The sequence below is a fragment of the Lemur catta genome, chromosome X (assembly GCF_020740605.2).
Source record: "Lemur catta isolate mLemCat1 chromosome X, mLemCat1.pri, whole genome shotgun sequence".
In the NCBI taxonomy this organism is placed as follows: Eukaryota; Metazoa; Chordata; class Mammalia; order Primates; family Lemuridae; genus Lemur; species Lemur catta.
In genome coordinates this window covers 55541673-55562371 of record NC_059155.1, presented here as the reverse complement: position 1 = coordinate 55562371, position 20699 = coordinate 55541673, and the positions used below count along the sequence as shown (strand labels likewise).

General features: G+C 44.5%; 1 protein-coding gene across 1 annotated transcript in view; it reads right to left on the bottom strand.

Annotated features, from left to right (window-relative positions):
- Positions 1 to 20686, bottom strand: part of SMC1A (structural maintenance of chromosomes 1A) — a 36182-nt gene extending 15496 nt beyond the window's left edge. The window contains exons 1-16 of the mRNA XM_045537636.1: positions 20456 to 20686; positions 14704 to 14892; positions 14478 to 14590; positions 13265 to 13468; positions 12933 to 13171; positions 12131 to 12389; positions 11897 to 12037; positions 10909 to 10991; positions 10548 to 10755; positions 6477 to 6662; positions 6204 to 6383; positions 5953 to 6099; positions 5723 to 5860; positions 4750 to 4866; positions 4547 to 4653; positions 1218 to 1359 (exon numbers count right to left, since the gene is read on the bottom strand). Of these exons, the coding sequence (XP_045393592.1) occupies positions 1218 to 1359; positions 4547 to 4653; positions 4750 to 4866; positions 5723 to 5860; positions 5953 to 6099; positions 6204 to 6383; positions 6477 to 6662; positions 10548 to 10755; positions 10909 to 10991; positions 11897 to 12037; positions 12131 to 12389; positions 12933 to 13171; positions 13265 to 13468; positions 14478 to 14590; positions 14704 to 14892; positions 20456 to 20564 (2562 nt within the window). The 5' untranslated portion in view covers positions 20565 to 20686. The remainder of the gene's footprint in view (positions 1 to 1217; positions 1360 to 4546; positions 4654 to 4749; positions 4867 to 5722; positions 5861 to 5952; positions 6100 to 6203; positions 6384 to 6476; positions 6663 to 10547; positions 10756 to 10908; positions 10992 to 11896; positions 12038 to 12130; positions 12390 to 12932; positions 13172 to 13264; positions 13469 to 14477; positions 14591 to 14703; positions 14893 to 20455) is intronic.
- Positions 20687 to 20699: the final 13 nt, after the last annotated feature.

Below are 20699 nucleotides of genomic sequence, written 5' to 3'. Positions count from 1 at the left end.
TTCTCTGTACTATTCTTGCAACTTTCCATAAAGATGAAAATTATTTCAAAATAAAAAGTCAAAAAGTCACATAAACATATTATCCTGGATCATCTAGACATCTACCTAGTCCTGCCCCGGATTTTATTGCTTAATTTGTAATGCATTTAAGATTCTAGTGATACCAAGGAGGGCTACCTTAATCATCAAGGGTTAATGAAGAAAACACAAAAATGAGCAATAAACATAGGCAGACATAAAAGTCAAATGATATTTTCAAACCAAGAGAAAACCAAATCACCTTAGAAGGGAATGCTGTAAGGAACAAAGGTTTCATAGTAATTTAAAGAGAATGGGTGTGAGGAAATTGAGTCATCACACAATACACAGTGGCCCAGGCATGCTAAACTCAAAAGCACTGAGCTGGAGCAATCCGTAGCCTAGTCACACTGTGAAGTGACTAGGTTTCAGCACAACAACATCATCTGTTGCACTGAATTTACACGGTTAATCTAAATTTTACTCATTTGGTTAGTATTTAATTTCTAAGTTTGTCTTGGATTTTGGTTAAGTATATATGTTTGTATATATTTAAGTAACATTAAGGATTTAAGCCAACACTGGCGATCTTAGGGAACACTTTTCCTTTAAAAGCAGTCTGTGTATTGCTAAAGTTTGAAGGCCACTAAACTATACAAATATTTCTATGGATGTGGCATGATTTGCTAAATTCCTACTTTCCAAGGGGCACTGGGTAGTTTCCAATTTGGAACTATAAATAATACTTGTAATTAACATCAACCTGTTTGCACAAAGCTTTGCCAGCATTTTGGATTATCTCCTCAGGTACTACTGAATTAGAGGGTATAATCAAGAAGCATTCTGAAGCTTCTTGATAGATTGTGCCATACAGCATAAGAACACCTGTCTCCTGCAGCATGGCTGACATTGAGCATTGTCCTTTTTTAATTTGGGGGTAATGTGATAGGAAACAAATTACCTCTGACTGTTTCTTTAATTTGCATTTCTTTAATTTCTAGTAAAGCTAAATTATTTGTATGTGTTTATGGCCTATTTGAATCTCTTCTTGAACTGTTTGTGCCACTTATCCATTTTTGTCTTGGCGTTTTTCTTATTTTGATGAGAGATTGATAAATTATGTACATTAGCCTTCTGTCTGTCATATTTCCTCCAATTTTCCTCCCAGTTTTTAGTCTTTTAATTCTCTCCTTCCTTACCTTCTTGAGCTTTTCTATCTCATTTTCATCCTTTTTCACTGTCTGCTCCCACATGTGTACTTTATCCTGGTCCTCCTTCAGTTGGTTCTTTTCAAAATCCAACTGGATGCCCAAGCGAGTCTTCTGATTCTCAAACTCCAAACTGTGGAAGAAAGGGGAATCAGGCCCAGGGCTCAGGGACCCAGCTACTGCTGAATTTCATTCGGTCACCACTCAGTTTATCCACCCATATGCACATAAAACTGTCCCCTGAAGTTAGAGGATACAGTTCCTCAGCCTGGCCCTGTGGACATGGCACAAGGCAGGGGAGATTGGGCCAAACCCCAATTATCTCCCCTTTAAACACTAAAGACTCTAATGGCCTCCCAAGTTCCTAGAATCCACCAGTTATGGTAATTCTTACTTATTAAGCTTCTATGTACTTTACATACATTATCTCTAATCCTCTAATCAACAGCTCCCTAAGTAGCTATTATTATCCTAATTTTACAAATGAGGAAATTTAGGCCAAGAGGTAAAAGACCTGGCCCAAGGCCACATCGCTAGTAAATGGCACACAGGTTTAACACCAAAACCCAGGGTCTTTCTGCACATCATCATTGCAACATAACATAGTGGGTTAAGAGGATTGGTAACTCTGCCACTCACTAGTAGTATGATCTTGGGCTAGTTAGCTATACTCTCCAGGCCTCAATTTCCTCATTTGCAAAATAGAAATAATAATAATAGTACTGACTTCAGAGTCATTAGGGGATTTTTTAAATGAGTTAATATGTATAAAGTCCTTAGAATTATACCTGGCACAGTAACTACTCAGTAAATTTTAGTTATCATCATCATTACTAGGTATACTGGCTGTATTCAGCTCATCTTAGCCCAAGGGCTCCCAACCTCCCCAAGATTCCAGAACCTCTTAAAGGGCAAAGCTTGGATGGTACAAAAACATGGAGAAAATAATGGATTACTGCTATTGTCTATCTCCCCATCTCTTTAGAAACTCAAAGGATATGTAACTAGCACAGACACTAGCAGACCAGGCAGGGCTAACTTCCAACTGCCTCCAACTCCCAATATGATATGACAGATGCTGCCAGATGTCATGCTAGCAGCTTAAACCTATTAGTCACCATAATCCAAATGGAACGTAATCAACTCTATAATTTTAAGCTATACAATTTTACGTCCAATCTCCCAAGCATGAGTCATAAAGTCCTCTGTGATGTGGCCCCTGCTGCCCTCTCTACACCCCCACCTTCCTCCTGTTTCTATGCTCCAGACATTCAAAACTACTTAGTATCTAGAACAAGGCATGCTCTCTCACACCTCCAAGCATGCTGTTCTCAATGTCCGGAACTCCCTTCTTATGTAGCTGCCCAGTGGCTAAAATCCTACTCGCTCTTCAGGTCTCCAGTTCATCACTCCTTATTTTGTAAAACCTTTCCTGATCTTCTGAGCAAGGTTCTTAGTTTCTATTACACTTTGTTGAGTTCCTGCCTTTTTGGACTTCAGGTGGAGAGCTGAGTTAATCATATCCCATAGTTCATAACACATTTAGCATAGCTGCCTGTGCAAGACCCCTCCCTTGTCCCCTTTGTTTCAATCCCCAATTTCCACTCTTACTACCTTCCCTACTGTGACATACATATACACACACATCCTTAAAAACACATATCCTTGTAAAGCCATTGTTTTAAAATGTATACAAATGCACGTTGTTGTAAATTTTATTCTTTCTTTCATTAAATACCAAGTTTATACTTTATCAATAAATTATAAATTATTTAGCCTGTAAATCCAGTTCTTGTTTTGAACTGCTACACAGTATCCCGTATATTCATTTAACTTACACTTCCCCCCAGTGATGGCCATCTATATAGCCACCAACACTTCACTACCACAAATTATGCCAAGACAAACAACCCTGAATGTGTCTCCTTGTGACCCTGTGGAAAGACCCTGGGATCTATACCCATAGGACATATATATACCTATATACTACATAGGATATATATAGACTTATTTTCACTAAATACTGCTAGATTGTTTTTTTTTTTTCTTCTGGTTTTTTGAGACAGGGTCTCACTCTCACTCTGTTGCCTGGGCTAGAGTGCAGTGGCATCATCATAACTCACTACAACCCCAAACTCCTAGGCTCAAGCGGTCTTCCTCCCTCAGCTTCCCGAGTAGCTGGGACCACAGGTGTGTGCTACCCGCCTGATTTTTCTATCTTTTGTAAAGATGGGGTCTTGCTCTGTTGCTCAGCCTGATCTTGAACTCCTTGAACTCCCAAAGTGCGAGGATTATAGGTTTGAGCCACTGTGCCTTATCCTGTATTGCTTTTAATTTGCATTCCTCTGATTAAGAGATTAAATATCAATTCCTACAGTTGTTAGGCATTCAAGCATCTCTTTCCATGAAAGGTCATCTGTATACTTTGTCCATTTTTCTATTGGGTTTGTTGTCATTGTTTTTATTTTTCCTCTTGTTGATTTGCAGTTCCTTGAAAACCTATTCTGTATTTTGTATCTACCTCAATTACACTATTTATCATACTGTTCTAAAATTGTTGTTCTACCTGTTTTCCTTAAGTTCCCTGAGGGAAAAAACAGCCTCTGACTCAATCCTATATCCCTTGAGCCTGGCTTGGAGTAGGAAAGCAATGAATATTTACTGCATGGGCCAAGGGCTAGATGAACTGCTGACTGAGGCCCAGCATCCAAGGAGTGACCTCCTTCAGCAGAGACTGTGCTGTGTTCATCTCTTGTTACCTCTGTCTCCCTTACCACCCTCCGATGCCTAGCACAGGACAACCTGGCACAAGGTAGGTACTCAAGAAAAGTTTATTGACCTAAAGTAAGGAAGAAAAGAGAAGCTTGTTTTGTTCTGGCTATTCTTCCAACCTAGAACTTTATTCCTCCAACCCCACCCCCACCTCCCTACCCCCTCAAATCACCCACCAGGATAATGATAATAAAAGCTAATATTTATTGTTCTCAGTAGGTGATAAGTATTATGCTAAATAGTTTACAAAGATTAGCTCATCTGATCCTCCCAACAATGCCATGAGATAGGTATCACTATACCATTTTACATACACCATGGCTTGCAGAAGTCAAATCACTGCCCAAGATGATGAGTTGTGGAGCTGGAATTTTAATCCAGGCAAATCAAGTTTAACCACTATACTATGCCAAACTGCCTCCCTGATATCCTTGTTCTTTAAGGCCCACCTACAATAAACTCCCATAGCTCTAAGAGTCGGTCCCTGCCTTATGATGGCATTTGACTTTCCAAGAATGTCAGGCTGGAGGCTCAATGCTTCAACCTACCGCTTCTTGGCGATTTCATTCTGCCGTTTCACTTTCTCTTCCTCAAACTCCCGGATGTTGCGCACACCAATCTCCCGACAAAACTCTTCAAACACCTCATCCTCTACCTGAAGGGAGAAGCCAGGGAGCACAGAGGCTCTCTTAGTCAGAGTCCTGTTTCCAGCCCTAGTCCTGACATGCTGGCATGGCTTACCCCTACCCACCTGGTTCATCTTCTCCTTCAAGTCTTTCATTTCCCTCTCTCGGCTCTGGATGATCCTCTTGATATCGTTAATGCGAGGCCCAAAGTTGGCGAGCTCACTCTCCAGCTTGGACTTTTCCTACAGGCAATGGGTTGAAAAGACAAAGTAAATCAGGCTCCTCGGAGGAAAAGAGCTACCCTGACTGCACTGGCCCAGTGGTCAAGAGGGGCTAGCTCTCTACACACACTGAGAAAATCTGACTTAGCACCACTACCCTACTCAAGTCTCCATATTCTCCTGCTGGAGCCATCACATGGTTTCCTCCCTGGCCTCCCATTCAGCCACCTTCAATCTACAGGGCAGGGCACACAGCAAACATCATTAGTTATAGATCCATAATCCCTTATTTATAACCCCTGGGGCCAGATGTTTTAGAATTCAGTTCAGATTTTTTTTGAGTTTAGAAAAAGGTAAAAGGTAAAATGATACATATACTACACATTATAAAACACTTCCAGGATGGTCTGGGGAAGGACTCAAAAATAAACAAAACACATTAATATACCCAGAACAGTACCCCTGCTGACAGGGACTGAAATGCCTGCAGCTCTTTCAAAAGTTCAAATATTTATTGAATGAATAAATTATGCTAATAACAGCACCTAACATTTATTAAACATTAGTCTAAGCACTTTATAGGTTAACTTATTCAATTCAATCTTTGTAATGACTCTATAAAGTGGGTATTATTCTAACTTCCATTTTACAGATGAGAAAATTGATACTGAGAGATGAAGTAACTTGCCTAATGTCATTACCTATGGCAGAGCCAAGATCTGAACCCTTGGCTGTCTGACTCTATGCTATGTGCTTGGTTGCCTGGAGCAGGCTGGGAGGAGGGAGGGAAGTAGAACAAGTTCCCCACCCCCAGAGAAACCTAGGCCAGGAATGTGAGGATGGCCTCTGGACAAGAGGGCTGAAGGCCAGGCCCCACCTGCAGATTCAGAGCTAGATGCCGTGTCTTGGTCTGTTCCAGGTCACTCTGTGAGTACTTGAGCCGCATTTGCAGTCCGTGGGCCTGAGACTGCACCTGACGCAGCTCTGCCTCTTTCCGTTTTGCTTTCATCTGCTCCTGAAGGGAATAAGAAAGAAGGCCTAGGTGGTAAGAGGGCCGACCTGGGCTTAGGACCTCCACTTCTAGGAATAGCGCTGCCTGTGGCTTACTTTCAGCTCCTCTGTCAAGCGCTCCTTCTTCTCTTTCAACTTGTCTACTGCTTTCTCATCCCAGCGCCGCGCCTTGGCCTTCAGGTCACTAGCCCCACCAGAGATCACTCCTGACTTCTGGAACAGGGTTCCATCCAGGGCCACTGTCTACACAAGGCAGGAAGAAGAGAGGAGGAGAGGAGGAGAAGCTGAACAGAGGAATCTCCAGTACTGAGCCTGTCCAGCTCCAACCTGGGCAAGGGAATCCACACCTTGTGGCGCTGGTGTCCTCCAAAGGCAATGCGGCGGGCATCCTCCACGTTGTCACAAACAAGGGCATTGCCACACGCATACTGCAGGGCCTTTTTGATGTGAGGTGGCTCATAGCGAATCACATCAATCACTAGCTTGGCCCCCTTCAGCTCCCGGAGTTTCTCGTCTGTAGGTTTCACCTGTGGAGAGAAGCTCAGTCAGTGGCAGAACATGGAGGACTAGGAAGAGGGTCCCTTGAATACTGCCCTGACCCCATCCCCAACAAGCCTTACCTCCAGGTAGTCAAGAGGCAAGAAGGTCTCAGGCTCCCCACGTTGCTCCTTGATATACTGAATACAGTCCCGGCCTGTCTTCTCTGAGTCCACAATAATGGCATCCATGTTCTTGCCCAAAACCTTGGTTACAGCAATCTGATACTTCTTTTGTGTGGGCTGGCAGAGGTCAATGAGGCGGCCATACTGAGTAAAATAGAAAGGGAAAACTGAAGCATGAGGCTTTTGGATCTGGCTCAGGAACCCCAATTCCCAGCATAAAAAGAGGGTCAGACTGGAATCTGTTATTAGGAACAGTGAATGCAACTGTATTGCCTAGTGGTCAGGACAGCCCACTAGTTCTGCACTTATGTAACTCTGCCCTATCTGAATGGGAATGGACTGAGGAGGAAGCACTTGCTGAACTAGTATTGCTGCCTGAAGTCTAGACCAGCACAGTGACCAATCCTAATTCCCTTCCAAAAGGTGGAAAAGTTTGAGTAAGAGAAGGGGGGGTAAAGGAATGAATAAGTGGGTTATGTAATGAGAGAAACCCAATATTACACTAACACTTCCAAAGAGGCTCAGAGCAAGAGATGATATTGTCTCTTAAGCAATTATACCAGATGCCTGAAAGGGTGAAGCTATCTGTTTGTTCAGACTATTTCTGTTTTTGGAACCTGACAAGATTGAATGGAAGCCTGCAAACCTGAGTGGCCTGGCTCTGGTAGACATTTTCACGTGATATGATGATAAACTAGACTATTAATTAACGACTGAATTGGATTATAGGAATGTGCCAGTATCTTTCAGCTTATATGATTGTTTTGATGTGAGGGATCTGTGATTGAAGACTGAGCTAGATTGTGATATTGTGAAAGATGCATTAGGTCATTAAGTATGAAATGTCCGATTTCCTTAAGTACTAACTGACACTGGATACCTCTGACACTTCACGTTGACACTTGTTTTTTTTTTTAATTGTGAAGGTATATCCTCATTCTTTCAAATGCACGATTTGGCTTATGATTATCTTTCAAAAATTTTTTAGAGCAATTTTTGTGAAACCATAGATAAGTCAAAAATTCATGTTATTTTTGAATATGAGTTCTATCATGGAACCAATGCAGTGCAGACAGCTGGAAATATCAATGAAGTGTTTGGGAAGTATGTGGCTAATGAATGCACAGTACATCAATGGTTTGAGAAGTTCTGTTCTGGTGATTTTAATCTTGAAAATGAGCCATGTGGGTGACCTGAGACCAAGGTGGATAGTGATGAGCTGAAAGCTGTAGTGGAAGCAAATCCATCTCAACCTATGTGTGAATTAGCAGCAAGGTTTGACATTATTATTTCAACAATATTGGACCATTTGAAATAAATTGGCAAGGTAAAGAAGCTGGATAGATGGGTACCACATGGACTAAACGAGCATCAGAAGAGAAATCATCTCAAAGCGTGCCTTTCTTTGCTGTCACGCACAAACAGGTAAACCATTTCCACACCGTATTGTTACATGTAATGAAAAATGGATTCTTTTTGACAATTACAAGTGTTTGGCACAATGATTGGATAACAATGAAGTTCCAAAACAGTCCCAAACTGAATATTCCTCAGAAAAAGCTAATGGTGTCTGTTTGGTAGTCCAGCGCTGGTATTGTCCACTACATGGTCAGTAGTGAACATGAAACCTGGTCAGTAGATTACAGCGGATGTCTACTGCAACCAACTGGGTGAAATGATGAGGATGCTTGCAACTAAGCTGCCGAGATTGGTCCATAGAGACAGTCCAATCCTCTTGCAAGACCATGTCGCAAAAAACAATGCTGCTCAAACTATAGAAGCTGGACTTGGAAACTCCCTGTCATCCAGACCTCGCACCAACTGACTACCACTTCTTTCAGGCTTTGGACCACTTCGTGCAAGGAAAAATATTCAATTCTCAACAAACTGTGGAAAATGCCTTTTGCAATTTCATCGTCACTTGCTCTTCAGGATTCTTCACTGCTGGCATAAACCAGCTACCATTAAGATGGCAAAAGTGTGTTGATACTCTAGGCACATACTTTGATTAAATGTACTGCTTACTTGAGATACAATAAACTTTTGATTTGAAATTGGACATTTCATATTTAATGGCTTAGTATTTGGTCTTTGACCCAAGTTCTTGACACACAACTCCTAAAACCCTTGGAATATCAAGAGTGACCAGAGTGTCTTTTGCATGTCTAATGCCCAGGGGGCCCTAGAGAGCTTCAGGATGAGGGCTGGTCACCAGAAACAGGGGAAAGGAGCTGACAATTGAGTTGATCACCAATGGCCAATGTCTACAAAGTAAAGCCTCCATAAAAACCCAAAAGGACTGGATTCAGGACTGGATAGCTAAACATGTGGAGGTGCCTGGAAAGTGGCGCACCTGGAGAGGACACAAAAGCTTCACAATCTTCTCCCATACCTCGCCTTATACATCTCTTCCATCTGTCTGCTCACCTGTACCCTTTGTAATATCCTTTATCATAAATGGGTAAGCCTAAGTAAAATGTTTTCTTGAGTTCTGTGAGATGCTCTAGTAAATTAATTGAACCCAAGGAGGAGTCTGTGGGAACCTTGATTTATAGGTCAATCAGAACCACAGGCCACAACTTGGGACTTTCAACTAGCATCTGAAGTGGGGGGTAGTCTTGTGGGACTGAGTCCTTAACCTGTGGGATCTGATGCTATCTCCAGATAGATAGTGTCAGAATTGAATCACATTATAGGACACCCAGCTGGAGAACTGCTTGGTGTGTGATGAAAAACCCCCACATGTCTGGTGTCAGACTGAAGTGTTGTGCTGGCTGTGTGAGAGTAGGAAAAGCACTTTGGTTTTCTATCTTACAAAAAAACACAGCGCCCATGCTATAGAGGAAAAGCCTATTCTGGCTCCCAAGCAACAACTTTGGGCAGTCATGTCTGAATCCAAAATCATCTTTCTGAACCTCACTTTTACCATTTCACAGACCACTGCCACAGAGGCACTATGCCAGATACCTTATATACATTATCTCAAATTCTCACGAGCACCTGGCAAAATAAATCTTTTACCAGTTCCTTTCCCCCATCCCCCCAAAACCAAGCATGGTTCCCTAAGAACTATCAGATAAAGGGTAAACTCTTCAAAGGCAGGGACTAAGCCTAATTCATACTTATCTCCCTAGCAGTGCCTAGAGAGAAATGATAGAGAGTATTTATGGAACCAAACTAAGTTGAACCCAGGGGATGGGATAATATTCAGGGAATCTGGGAACTCAGGATTTTGTGAAAGAGGCCAAGAGATCTGATAAAGCCCAGGGTGTCCCTAAAAGATAATGGGCTGGTTGGTACATGCCAAGGGAGCTCATATGGAAGACTGCACAGAGATACTTCCTGGGAGAATAATTCCAGTCCCACGGCCCCTCCCCCTTCCAAAGGTTTTCCCCGCAGAGGAGTGGACACAGCAAGACAAACCCTTTGGAAAGATTATAATTGGTGTGAAGAAAGGAACACGAGCTTAAGAGTCAGAACAGGCCGGGCGCGGTGGCTCACGTCTGTAATCCTAGCACTCTGGGAGGCCGAGGCGGGCGGATCTTTTGAGCTCAGGAGTTCGAGACCAGCCTGAGCAAGAGCGAGACCCCGTACCTACTAAAAATAGAAAGAAATTAACCAGACAACTAAAAATATATAGAAAAAATTAGCCAGGCATGGTGGCGCATGCCTGTAGTCCCAGCTACTCGGGAGGCTGAGGCAGGAGGATTGCTTGAGCCCAGGAGTTGGAGGTTGCTGTGAGCTAGGCTGACGCCATGGCACTCTAGCCCAGGCAACAGGTGAGACTCTGTCTCAAAAAAAAAAAAAAACAAAAAAAAAGAATCAGAACAAGTTGGGTGTGAATTGTAGTACTTTTTCCACTTACACGCTGTGTTGCTTTGGGCAAGTCATTTAACCTCTTCAAGCCTCAGCTCCTCCAACTATAAAAACCGGATCAGCAACCCTGTCCTCACAGAGCTACTGGGAAAATCATACGACAGTGAGTGTGGGAGTAGGTGCTCAGGAAATGAGTTCCCTCTCCATTCTTACCACAGAACCAGGGTAAAGGCGCTTGATGCTTTCCATTATCTCTGCCTTTCGCTGCTGACGGCTGCTCTCCTGGCGGTCAATGCGGGCATCCCCTAGCTGCTCCATCACCTGGTTCAGCTCCTTATTGATTTCATCAATACGCCGCTTGGCCATCTCCACCTCCTCTGTCAGCTCCCCCTCTAGCTTCTTCTGCTCCTCTAGGGACTGCCTGCAAAGTGAGGGAACATACAAGTCACTCAGGCTGGTCAGAAAATATTCCTGGCTAAGAAGGACTCTGGGGGTCCTGCCTGAAGAGGGGCAGGACAGGTAGGGTCACAAAAACAGGCCTAGAAGTAAGGAGAACAGTTGCAGAGCCACATACTTGCTAGTGGTGATGTATTCCTCTAGTTTTTCAATCCGCTTCTGATTTTCTTCAATCTCCCGCAGCTTTTGTTTGATCTTGGCCTGGAAAACAAATATATTCCATCACCAGGGGCTGTACAAGTTAACTCCAAGATTATAAGGCCCAGGCTTACAGCCCCTGTGCCCACTCATCCAAGAGCCCAATAGTCCCGGACAATCTGTCACTAATGCAAGAGGTCTACTAAAAGGCAGATACACAGACAGTGTTCAGTTTGGATCTGCTAACTGATGGGGGCCTCCCAGGGCTCCAGAACCTCTCATAGGTGTTCTACCCAGCCCAGGCTACCTTCTCATCCATCATGGAGGCTCAAACCAAGATAAAGAAAAGCTCTGCAGGCCTTTCTGCCTCTGTTTTCTCATGTGTAAAATGTGAGGAATCTCTACTTCATAGAATAGGGTAGCTATTAATACTAATGCCTACCACATTCTTTTAAATATTTAAGAGAAATGCTTAGCAGAATGCCTGGAACATTGTAGGCTCTTGGGCACTATGACAATTTTTTATCACTGTTGTTATTATTACTATTAGGGAGGCAGTAAGTGAAGTATATTTGGTAAGAGTGTAGGCTTTAGAGCTAGACTGTCCAAGTTCATCTCCTAGTTCTGCTGCTAAATAATTATGTGACCTTAGGCAAATTACTTCACCTCTGTGCTGTAGCTTCCTTATTTGGAAGATGGGGATTAATAGTAGCCATCTCACGAAGGTAGTCATAAATGAAGAATTAAGTGAGTGAATATGTGTAAAGAACAATGCCTGGCAGTCATTGCTTGATAGGTATTATTCAGCTATCGTCATTATTGTGAAGACTATCACTATGGGTTGAGTATCCCTTATCCGAAATGCTTGGGACCAGAATTTTTTCAGATTTTGGAATTTTGGGGGGGATGCTCAACCTGTACTTCCTTTTCTCTGGACCATTATCCCTAATCTTATAACTCTTGCCCACCTCTGTCTCTACTTTCTTCCGCTCTTCCAGATCTAGACGGTCTTGGTCAGCTTTCTGGTCTCTATTGAATTTTTCCAGTTCCTGGGCCAAGGTAGCTGCTCTCTTGCTGGCTTCTTCTTTCAACCGGTGGTATTTCTTCACCTGTGTTAGGGATAAGAAAGGAGGATAGATATGACCAGGTCAGCCCATGTCAGCCCAGTTATCTCCTCTCCACCAACCCCTTCCAGGGCTTACCTGATTCTCCTCCAGGGTCAAGTCTCTGCCCTGACTCTGACTCTCTTCTTCCATTCGTTCTTCAAACTCCTGCCGGGCCTTCTCCACTGACAGCATCTCCTTCTCCAGCTCATCCATGTCACCTTTACGCTTCTTGTAGTGCTTCTGAGCGTTCTGCAGAGATTTCTTAGCCGCTTCCAGCTTCTTGATTTTGTGGGAGGTATTCTCCTTGGCTTTGATGTACTGAGGCCGCTTCTGGTTCAGTTCTGAGTCTTTCTCCCTTTTACCAGAGGGGAGGGGGGAACCGATTAGCACTGTGGAATAAGGGAGAATTTGCAGGCTTTTTACTCAAAGAAAGGGGGGGCCTGAGCCCCTGAGCCAGCCTCAGGGAATTAAAGGGCAATCTGTCTACTCCCTGGAACCTACGGCTTCAGCCTGGCATTCCAGCCACTCCACAAGGGAAGGTTACCACTCTTGCCTCAACCTTGGCCATGCCAGGCCCCTCATTAACAACTCCCAAGAACACCCTGTGTTTACTTAGTTGTCCCTTGTCTAACGTTTTCAAATTCCTGTCCTTTAAACTTCTGGCTTCAGTTCAACTTCTCCCTCTTCTGAGTACCTATCTATCCAGAGCCTGAGCACTTCAATATTGTATTTGTCCAAAACGCAAGTCAAGAAATGTGCCTGATTCTGGCCAACATAAGTCAAGGGGAAAACAGGTAAACTAGTAAGGGCACTGGACTCTAGGCTCACAGGAGCGCTAAGGAACAGTAGTACAGCCTCTTGGTTTCCCACAAAGTACAGGTCCCAGTCAGCCTCTTACTTGATCTCCTTCTCAATCTGCTGCTGTTCCCGCATCATTTTGCCCAGTTCCTTCTTCTTCTCCTTCAGCTCATCCTCTACCTTGTCCATTCGCTTCTTATCCTTCTCAATCTCCTTGTTCTTAGAGGCCAGTTCCTTGTTGAGCTTCTCAATTTCTACTTCATTATGGTAAAGCTTAAAGAGCTGCAGCTGTACCTGAGCTCGTACCACCTCATCCTTCAGGCGCTGGTAGCGGTCAGCCTGTGCAAACATGGCAATGGGGGTAGGGCTGCATCAGTAAGGCATTGGCTCCATCCTGGCCCCTCAGAGCCAAGAGGTAACCTGCCCACCTACCTCTTCTTTCTCCTGTTTGGCCTCCTTGCGTTCAGCTGCGATGTTTTTCTTGCGATGGTAATTAAACTGTGTGTCCTCTTCAGCCTTCACCATTTCCTTCTTTCGCTTATCATACTCCTGGGCCAGCTCCCCAGAGCGACTGATCTCTTCAAATAGAGCAGTCCTCTCTTTGGGGTTCTTCATGGCAATAGATTCCACAGCACCCTAGTAAAGGTAAAAATCCTCTCCCATTTAGACCCAGCCAGCCCAGTTCCCCTTACCTACTTCCACTCATCTATCCAGAAAAAGTTCACTGATCCCTACCCCTCCACTGGGTGCCACATTTCACACTGGGCTTTGATGACACAGTCCCTGCCTTTTGAGGAACACAGGACACCAAAGAGACAGACACAAAGACAACACAGTGTGTTAGGTGTGGTGACAGAAGCAGCACAGAAAAGGACTAAATGAAGCTTGGGGGTAGGAAACTGGTAGGAATGTCTACCTGGGAAGGCTTCCCAAAGGTGACATCTACGCTGAGTTTGGAAGATTGGGAAAAACCAAGAAAATAAAAGAGAAAAGGTTATTCCACACAGAGGAAAGTTAATAAGCAAAGGCCTGCAGGCCAAAGAAAGTAGGTAAATTTTGGGAACCATAAATGGTTTAAGTAGACTGAAATGCAAGGCTGTAGGGGAAGGGCATGGGCAGATAAGGCTAACTAAGGTAGGCAAGAACCAAATGATGGTGTTTCCTGAATGACAGACTTAGGAGTTTGGATTTCATCCTAAACCAATGATTCTCAAACTCCAGCAGGCATCCTAATAATCTGCAGAGCTTGGTAAAACACAAACTGCTGTGTCCAACCCCATAGGTGCTTCTGAGCTGGGAGATCTGGGATGGGGCCTGAGAATGTGCATTTCTAACATGTTCCCAGGTGATGCTGATATTGCTGGTCTGGAGATCACAGTTTAAGAACCACCGTTGTAAGGCAATAAGGAATCACTGAAATGCTTTAAGGAAAAAAAGGGAGAGAAACAGATTTGTGTCCTCATAAGATCAACCTGGCCTAAGGGATAAATGAGAAGGGGCCAGACTGGGATCAGGAAGCCCAGTAAGGAAGGTGCTACTTTAAGTTCAGGGAAGCAATGATGACACCAGACATGGAGCAGACCCAGTGGGGATGGGACAAGGTCTGGCAAAAAGCAAATAGCGAATAACTGTTAAAAATGCCCACCTGGAAGACGAGGAAGTTTCGAGCTTTGATGAGAATGCCCAACTTCTCTAATTCCTCACTGTACTCATGTAGCTGGACCACTTTGTTGTTTATCTTGTACTCAGAGGAACCTCCTACAAGACAATGCATGAATGAGTCAGTGAGAGTCAGCCTCCTTCCTAGCCCAGTTAACCAGTTGAGCCATATCCTAGGACCCAAGGAGAGCCTTCTGGACAGCCTCACCCACCTACAATGACACGGGCAAAGGTACGGTCCTCAGCACCCTCCTCAGAGTAGACCATGCTGACAAAGGCCCGGTTAGCGGCTGGCTTGCCCACAGGAGCTCCGTGGATCAGATCCCGGAGGGTCTTTACCCGCAGGTTGCTGGTTTTTTCACCCAGCACAAAGCTGATGGCATCCATGAGATTTGACTTACCTAAGGGAAGATGGGACAAAGTGGAAAAAGTCAGGAAAAAGGGAAGAGGAGAGGAAAAGCAATAAAGGAGACCTGAGAGGAGCAGGAATGTCCGCTAATCACTCAGTGCTCAGACTAATGGGAGGAGAGAATATTCCTTCACACCCATAAAGACTGGGCCCAACCAAAGCTCTGAGTCAAAGGCTTAGGAAAAACAGTCCTCTTGTAGTTATTACTTATAGTAGCCAAAAACTAGAACCCAATCTAATGAAATAGTATATTCACAGAATGGATTATTCTACAACCTTTAATGACGTGGACAAAAGCCCATAATAGGTGAAACAAACAGGATACAAAACTCTGTATAGTTTGATTTCAACGATGTTAGGGGGAAGGAAAAAAAAAAAACAGGAGCTGAGGCTGGGCGCAGTGGCTCACATTTGTAATTCCAGCACTTTGGGAGGCTGAGGCAGAAGAATCACTTGAAGCCAGGAGTTTAAGTCTAAGACCGGGCCACACAGTGAGACTCTGTCTCTGCACACACACACACACACACACACACACACACAGAGACAAATTTGTCTGGCACAGTGGTGTGCGCCTATAGTCTCAGTTACTTGGGAGGCTGAGGTAGTAGGATCGCTTGAACCCAGGAATTTCAGGCAACACTGAGCTATGATCTTGCCACTGTACTCCAACTTGGGCAAAGGAGTGAAACCCTGTCTCAATGGGAGCTGTTTTTTAGTGAGAATAGTTTCAGTTTTGCAAGATGAAAATGTTCTAGAGATGAGCTGCACAACAACGTGAATATATTTAACACTACTGAACTGTATACTTAAAAATGGTCTAGTAAATTTTATGTGTATTTCACCACAATCGAAAAAAAAAGTGTGTGATATAGTGTTGCCGGGCACTATGGCTCACGCCTGCCATCCTAGCACTCTGGGAGGCCAAGGTGGGAGGATTGCTTGGGGTTGGGACTTCGAGACCAGCCTGAGCAAGAGCGAGACCTGTCTCTACAAAAAATAGAAAAATCAGGCCGGGCCTGGTGGCTCACGTTGGTAATCCTAGCACTCTGGGAGGCTGAGGCAGGTGGATCGTTTGAGCTCAGGAGTTCGAGACCAACCTGAGCAAGGGCGAGACCCCGTCTCTACTAAAAATAGAAAGAAATTAGCTGAACAACTAAAAGTATATAGAAAAAATTAGCCTGGCATGGTGGTGCTTGCCTGTAATCCCAGCTACTCGGGAGGCTGAAGCAGAAGGATCGCTTGAGCCCAGGAGTTTGAGGTTGCTGTGAGCTAGGCTGACGCCACGGCACTCTAGCCTGGGCAACAGAGTGAGACTCTGTCTCAAAAAAAAAAAAGAAAGAAAAATTAGCTGGGCATGGTAGCACATGCCTGTAGTCCTAGCTTCCTAGCTACTTGGGAGGTTGAGGCAGGAGGATCACTTGAGCCCAGGAATTTGAGGTTGCTGTTAGCTATGATGCCACTGCACTCTAGCTGGGGCAACAGAGTGAGATTCTGTCTCTAAATAAATAAAGAAAGAAAGAAATAAAGAAATAAAATGCAATAAAAAGGGCATATTCCTATTGTGATACAATATGAAGCACACAGCATCATCTATGAGGTATCTTGCCAGACATATTTCACCTGAACCCAAACAAGCCTTTAGACTTACCTTGAGGAACATAGCAAATGATACCATGAGGAAACCTTAGACAAGCACAGAATGTGAAGCATTCTAGAAGACAACTGGCTTGGTCTTTTCAAAAACTCAATATCGAAAAAGAAAGGTTGGGAGAACCATTCTAGAACACAAGAGATTACTGAGACATAAGCAAATACAGTGCATGAACTTTGATTGGATTTCAGTTCCAAAAAACCATGAAGACATTTGGGGAACAAATTAGGGAAGCTTGATATAAGCTAGATAAGTGATGACATGAGGAAATTAATTTTCTTCATTGTGATAATGGAATAGTGGATAATATAGGAAATGATTTTAGGAGATGAATGCTGAAGCACTTAGGGGTAAAATGTCATTAAGTCTGCAATTTATTTTCAAACGATTATGTGAAACACACATTTGCAAATTTTCATAATAAAAACTTGGGAAGAGGGGAAAGCATAGGAAAAAAATATATGAAAATGTAAGCAGTATAATTGTGATTGCCTCCGAGAAGGACACTAGGTAGAGCTAAGGTTAGGGGAGAGTCTTCCTTTTATTGTATATCCTTTGGGATTTTTTGAATTTTATACCATGTGCATGTATCAACTATTCAAACAAATAAGGTTTTTAACATTAAGAATAGCTATCTTTTCAGTAGGAGTTACAATTTTTACTGTCTTCATTTTAGAATCTGAAAAAAAAGACATTTCTTGAAAGCTTAGGCTGGGATTGGACCGTAAGGATGAACAGTTTAATCTCTATAAATTCTATCTCAAGATTATCCCTAAACATGTTCTACAAGCCTTTCTACTCAACCTTAAAAATGGCAGCCCAGGCCAGGTATGGGAGCTCATACCTATAATCCCAGCACTTTGGGAGGCAGAGGCATTGCTCAAGGCAAGGAGTTTGAGATCAGCCTGGGCAACATAGTGAGACCCTGTCTCTACAAAAAATCTAAAAATCAGCCAGGTGTGACGGCACACGCTTGCAGTCCTAGCTACTCAGAAGGCTGAGGCAGAAGGATCACCTGAGCCCTCGAATGCTTTGAGATTGCAGTGAGCTATGATGCCACTGCACTCTAGCCAGGGCGAGAGAGAGAGAGAGAGAGAGAGAGAGAGAGAGAGAGAGAGAGAGAGAGAGAGAGAGGGGAGAGAGAGAGAGAGAGAGAAAGAGAGAGAGAGAGAGAGAGACCCTATCTCCAAAAAAAAAAAAAAAAAAAGGCTGGACATGGTGGCTCATGCCTGTAATCCTAGCACTCTGGGAGGCCAAGGCGGGAGGATTGCTTGAGCTCAGGAGTTCAAGACCAGCCTGGGCAAGAGCAAGACCGCACCTCTACTAAAAATAGAAAGAAATTAGCCAAACAACTAAAAATAGAAAAAATTAGCTGGGCGTGGTGGCACATGCCTGTAGTCCCAGCTACCCAGGAGGCTGAGGCAGGAGGATTGCTTGAGCCAGGAGTTTGAGGTTGCTGTGAGCTAGGCTGACGCCACGGCACTCTAACCCAGGCAAGTGAGACTCTGTCTCAAAAAAAAAAAAAAAAAAGGGCAGCCCAGGTCTAAGTCCTTCCATGGAGGCAATATAAGACTGTGATTAAGAGCTTGGGCTCCAGTCCAACAGATCAAATTCCAATCTTAATTTCACTACTTCTTCTTAGCTCAGCTTCCATTCCCTTGCCCGGAAAAAATGAAAAACTACAACTAATAAGTCTAAAAAAATGCATGGCACATAACTCTGTTGGAGTGGCAGAAGCACCAGCTTTGAAGTATGACAGCCATGGGTTCTGATCCTGGCTCTTAGAACCATGGACAAGTTTTCACAACTCTGTGCCTCAATTTCCTTATGTATAAAACAAAGCTAATGGTATTTCCCTCCTAAGGTCATTATGAGAATGTAAATGTAAGGGGTCCCAATAAATAAAGTACTTGATACACAGTAAATGCTCAATAAATGAGTCCTATCCTATCCTAACACTCTTAGCTCTTGTCTCCTACATCACAGCAAGACTAGCACATCCTGCAGACCAGGCTTTTAGGTATCAATTTCCAACCTTTGGGCTTCTCCTATGATCTCCAGGGTTGACAAGAATATCTCACAACCACAGGCCTCTCTACTCACGACCATTCAATAGTAAACATTTTTATAATATATGTTTTGGGCTGAACACAAATGTTTCAAGGAAAGACTTCTTTAGGAAACTCATAGATCAGTGATGAAGATACAAAAACATAGGCCATGAATACAAGACAGAAGAAAATAAACATTAATGTGTACCAAGTGTCTGCTGTGTTCTAGAGAAGAGCAATTCACTGAAGGGAATCAATGAATGCCGTGTAGAGGTGGGCCTTGAAGAAAGGGAGGGGGGCAATGTCAGGCCAGGAGCCTTTTCAGAACAGCTGGGTATACAAATCTACCAATGCGGAGAGGACTGAATGCCAGGAGGTGCATCCTGGCTGTTTCCACAGGGGCCACTACACCAAAACCCTAAGAAACTGAGTGGACCCCAAGTATTAGCCCTCCAGGCCAGTGGTTCTCAAATTAAGTGGGAGGGAGAAGCAATTTTGCCCCACCTCCGCGACCCTTTGGTAATGTCTGGAGACATTTTTGAGTGTCATACCTGGGGAGTGGAGGTACTACTGTCAGCTAGTGAGTAGAAGCCAAGGATGCTGCTGAACATCCTACAATGCACAGGACAGATCCCACAGCAAAGAACTATCTCACTGGAAATGTTAACAGTGCCACTGTTGAGAAATCCTGCTCTAAGCAGAGAGCCAAACTCAGGTACGACTCCAGGGAAGGTATTCAGAACGAGCTACCTCAGCAAGGGCAGCCTCTCAGGCTAGGAAATGATTCAGCTATTAACAGAACATTTCTGGGGTGGAAGAACACAGCAGGATTTCAAATGGACCACTTCTGGAGGCAGATGAGAGGAATCCACGGTGTATCATTTAGAGATGGAGTGTTAAGACATGAAATAGAAGCTTTATCTGATCATCCATTCTAAAGACACCACCCAAATAAGTCACTCGATCACATCAACCTGTCCCATTTCCTGAATAGCATTTATGGCAGCTTAAAATCATCTTATTTTCTCCTTCTTTATATCCTTTCCCTCGGGAATGTAAGTTCCCTGTGAGCATATACTTGGCTTATTCTATTCTCCACTGTTTCCACAACTTGAAATTGAACAACTGATACACAATAAGCATTCAACAAATTTGTTAAGCGAATGAATTCTGACTTTCGACGGTTTCGGAGGTAGGAAAAGGGCCAATTCGAGGTCAACTACCTCTTATATGGATGGGGGTTGAGGGTGGGGATCGAGACGGCAAGCACTCTGAAGACACCAGCGCTGGGTTCGAAATTCAAAAGTGCCGCCTCGGGAGAGGAGTAAAAAGGAACAAATTGGAGCGTACCAATGCGAGGCGGGAGGGGGCGCTGGGCTGAAGCAAAAGTGTACCGTTTGGGACCGGAGGCCACAGGAGAGCCAGCAGCCGTCCCACATTTTTCGGAGGGGGTCAAACAAGGCTGGGAGGCCGGATCCAGGCGGTCCGGCGGGGAGCCGCGCGGCGGGCGGCGGGCTGCTGGCTGACGGCTGGCAGCTGGCAGCTGGCTGGCAGCTGGCTCGGATGCGCCTCCTTTGGCGGGAGGCGGCAGCGGGCGGGGTAACGTACAATTTGGCCCGTACCAAGTGGCTGGAACAGGGGTGGCGCAAAGTGCGGCAACTGACACCTGGAAGAGGTTGGAGTTAGAGCGACCGCGCAGGGAGAGCGGGTTCGAGCCGAACCCCTCCGGAGGGACAAGGAACCCGTATGGGTTCGCGACGTTTCAGGTTGCATGGGCTGGACTGTACTACTCTGGCGCCGGATAGGGGGTCCAGGCTGGGACGGGCGCAGGGCCGAAGCCGGGTTTATCTCACCAGAGCCATTGGGTCCAATGATGGCGGTGAACCTCTGAAATGGTCCGATAATCTGTCGACCCTTGTACGATTTAAAGTTCTCGATCTCAATCAGTTTCAGGAAACCCATGACAGCGCCAGCGCCAGCGGCGCTAGGAGAGGCCGCGCCGTACGCCCGGGAACTGAGCTATCCCGCGCGCGAAACGCCGCAGTGCAGGCCGGGCGGATGGCAAACCTCGCGAGAATACGTCCAGGCCAAACGGCA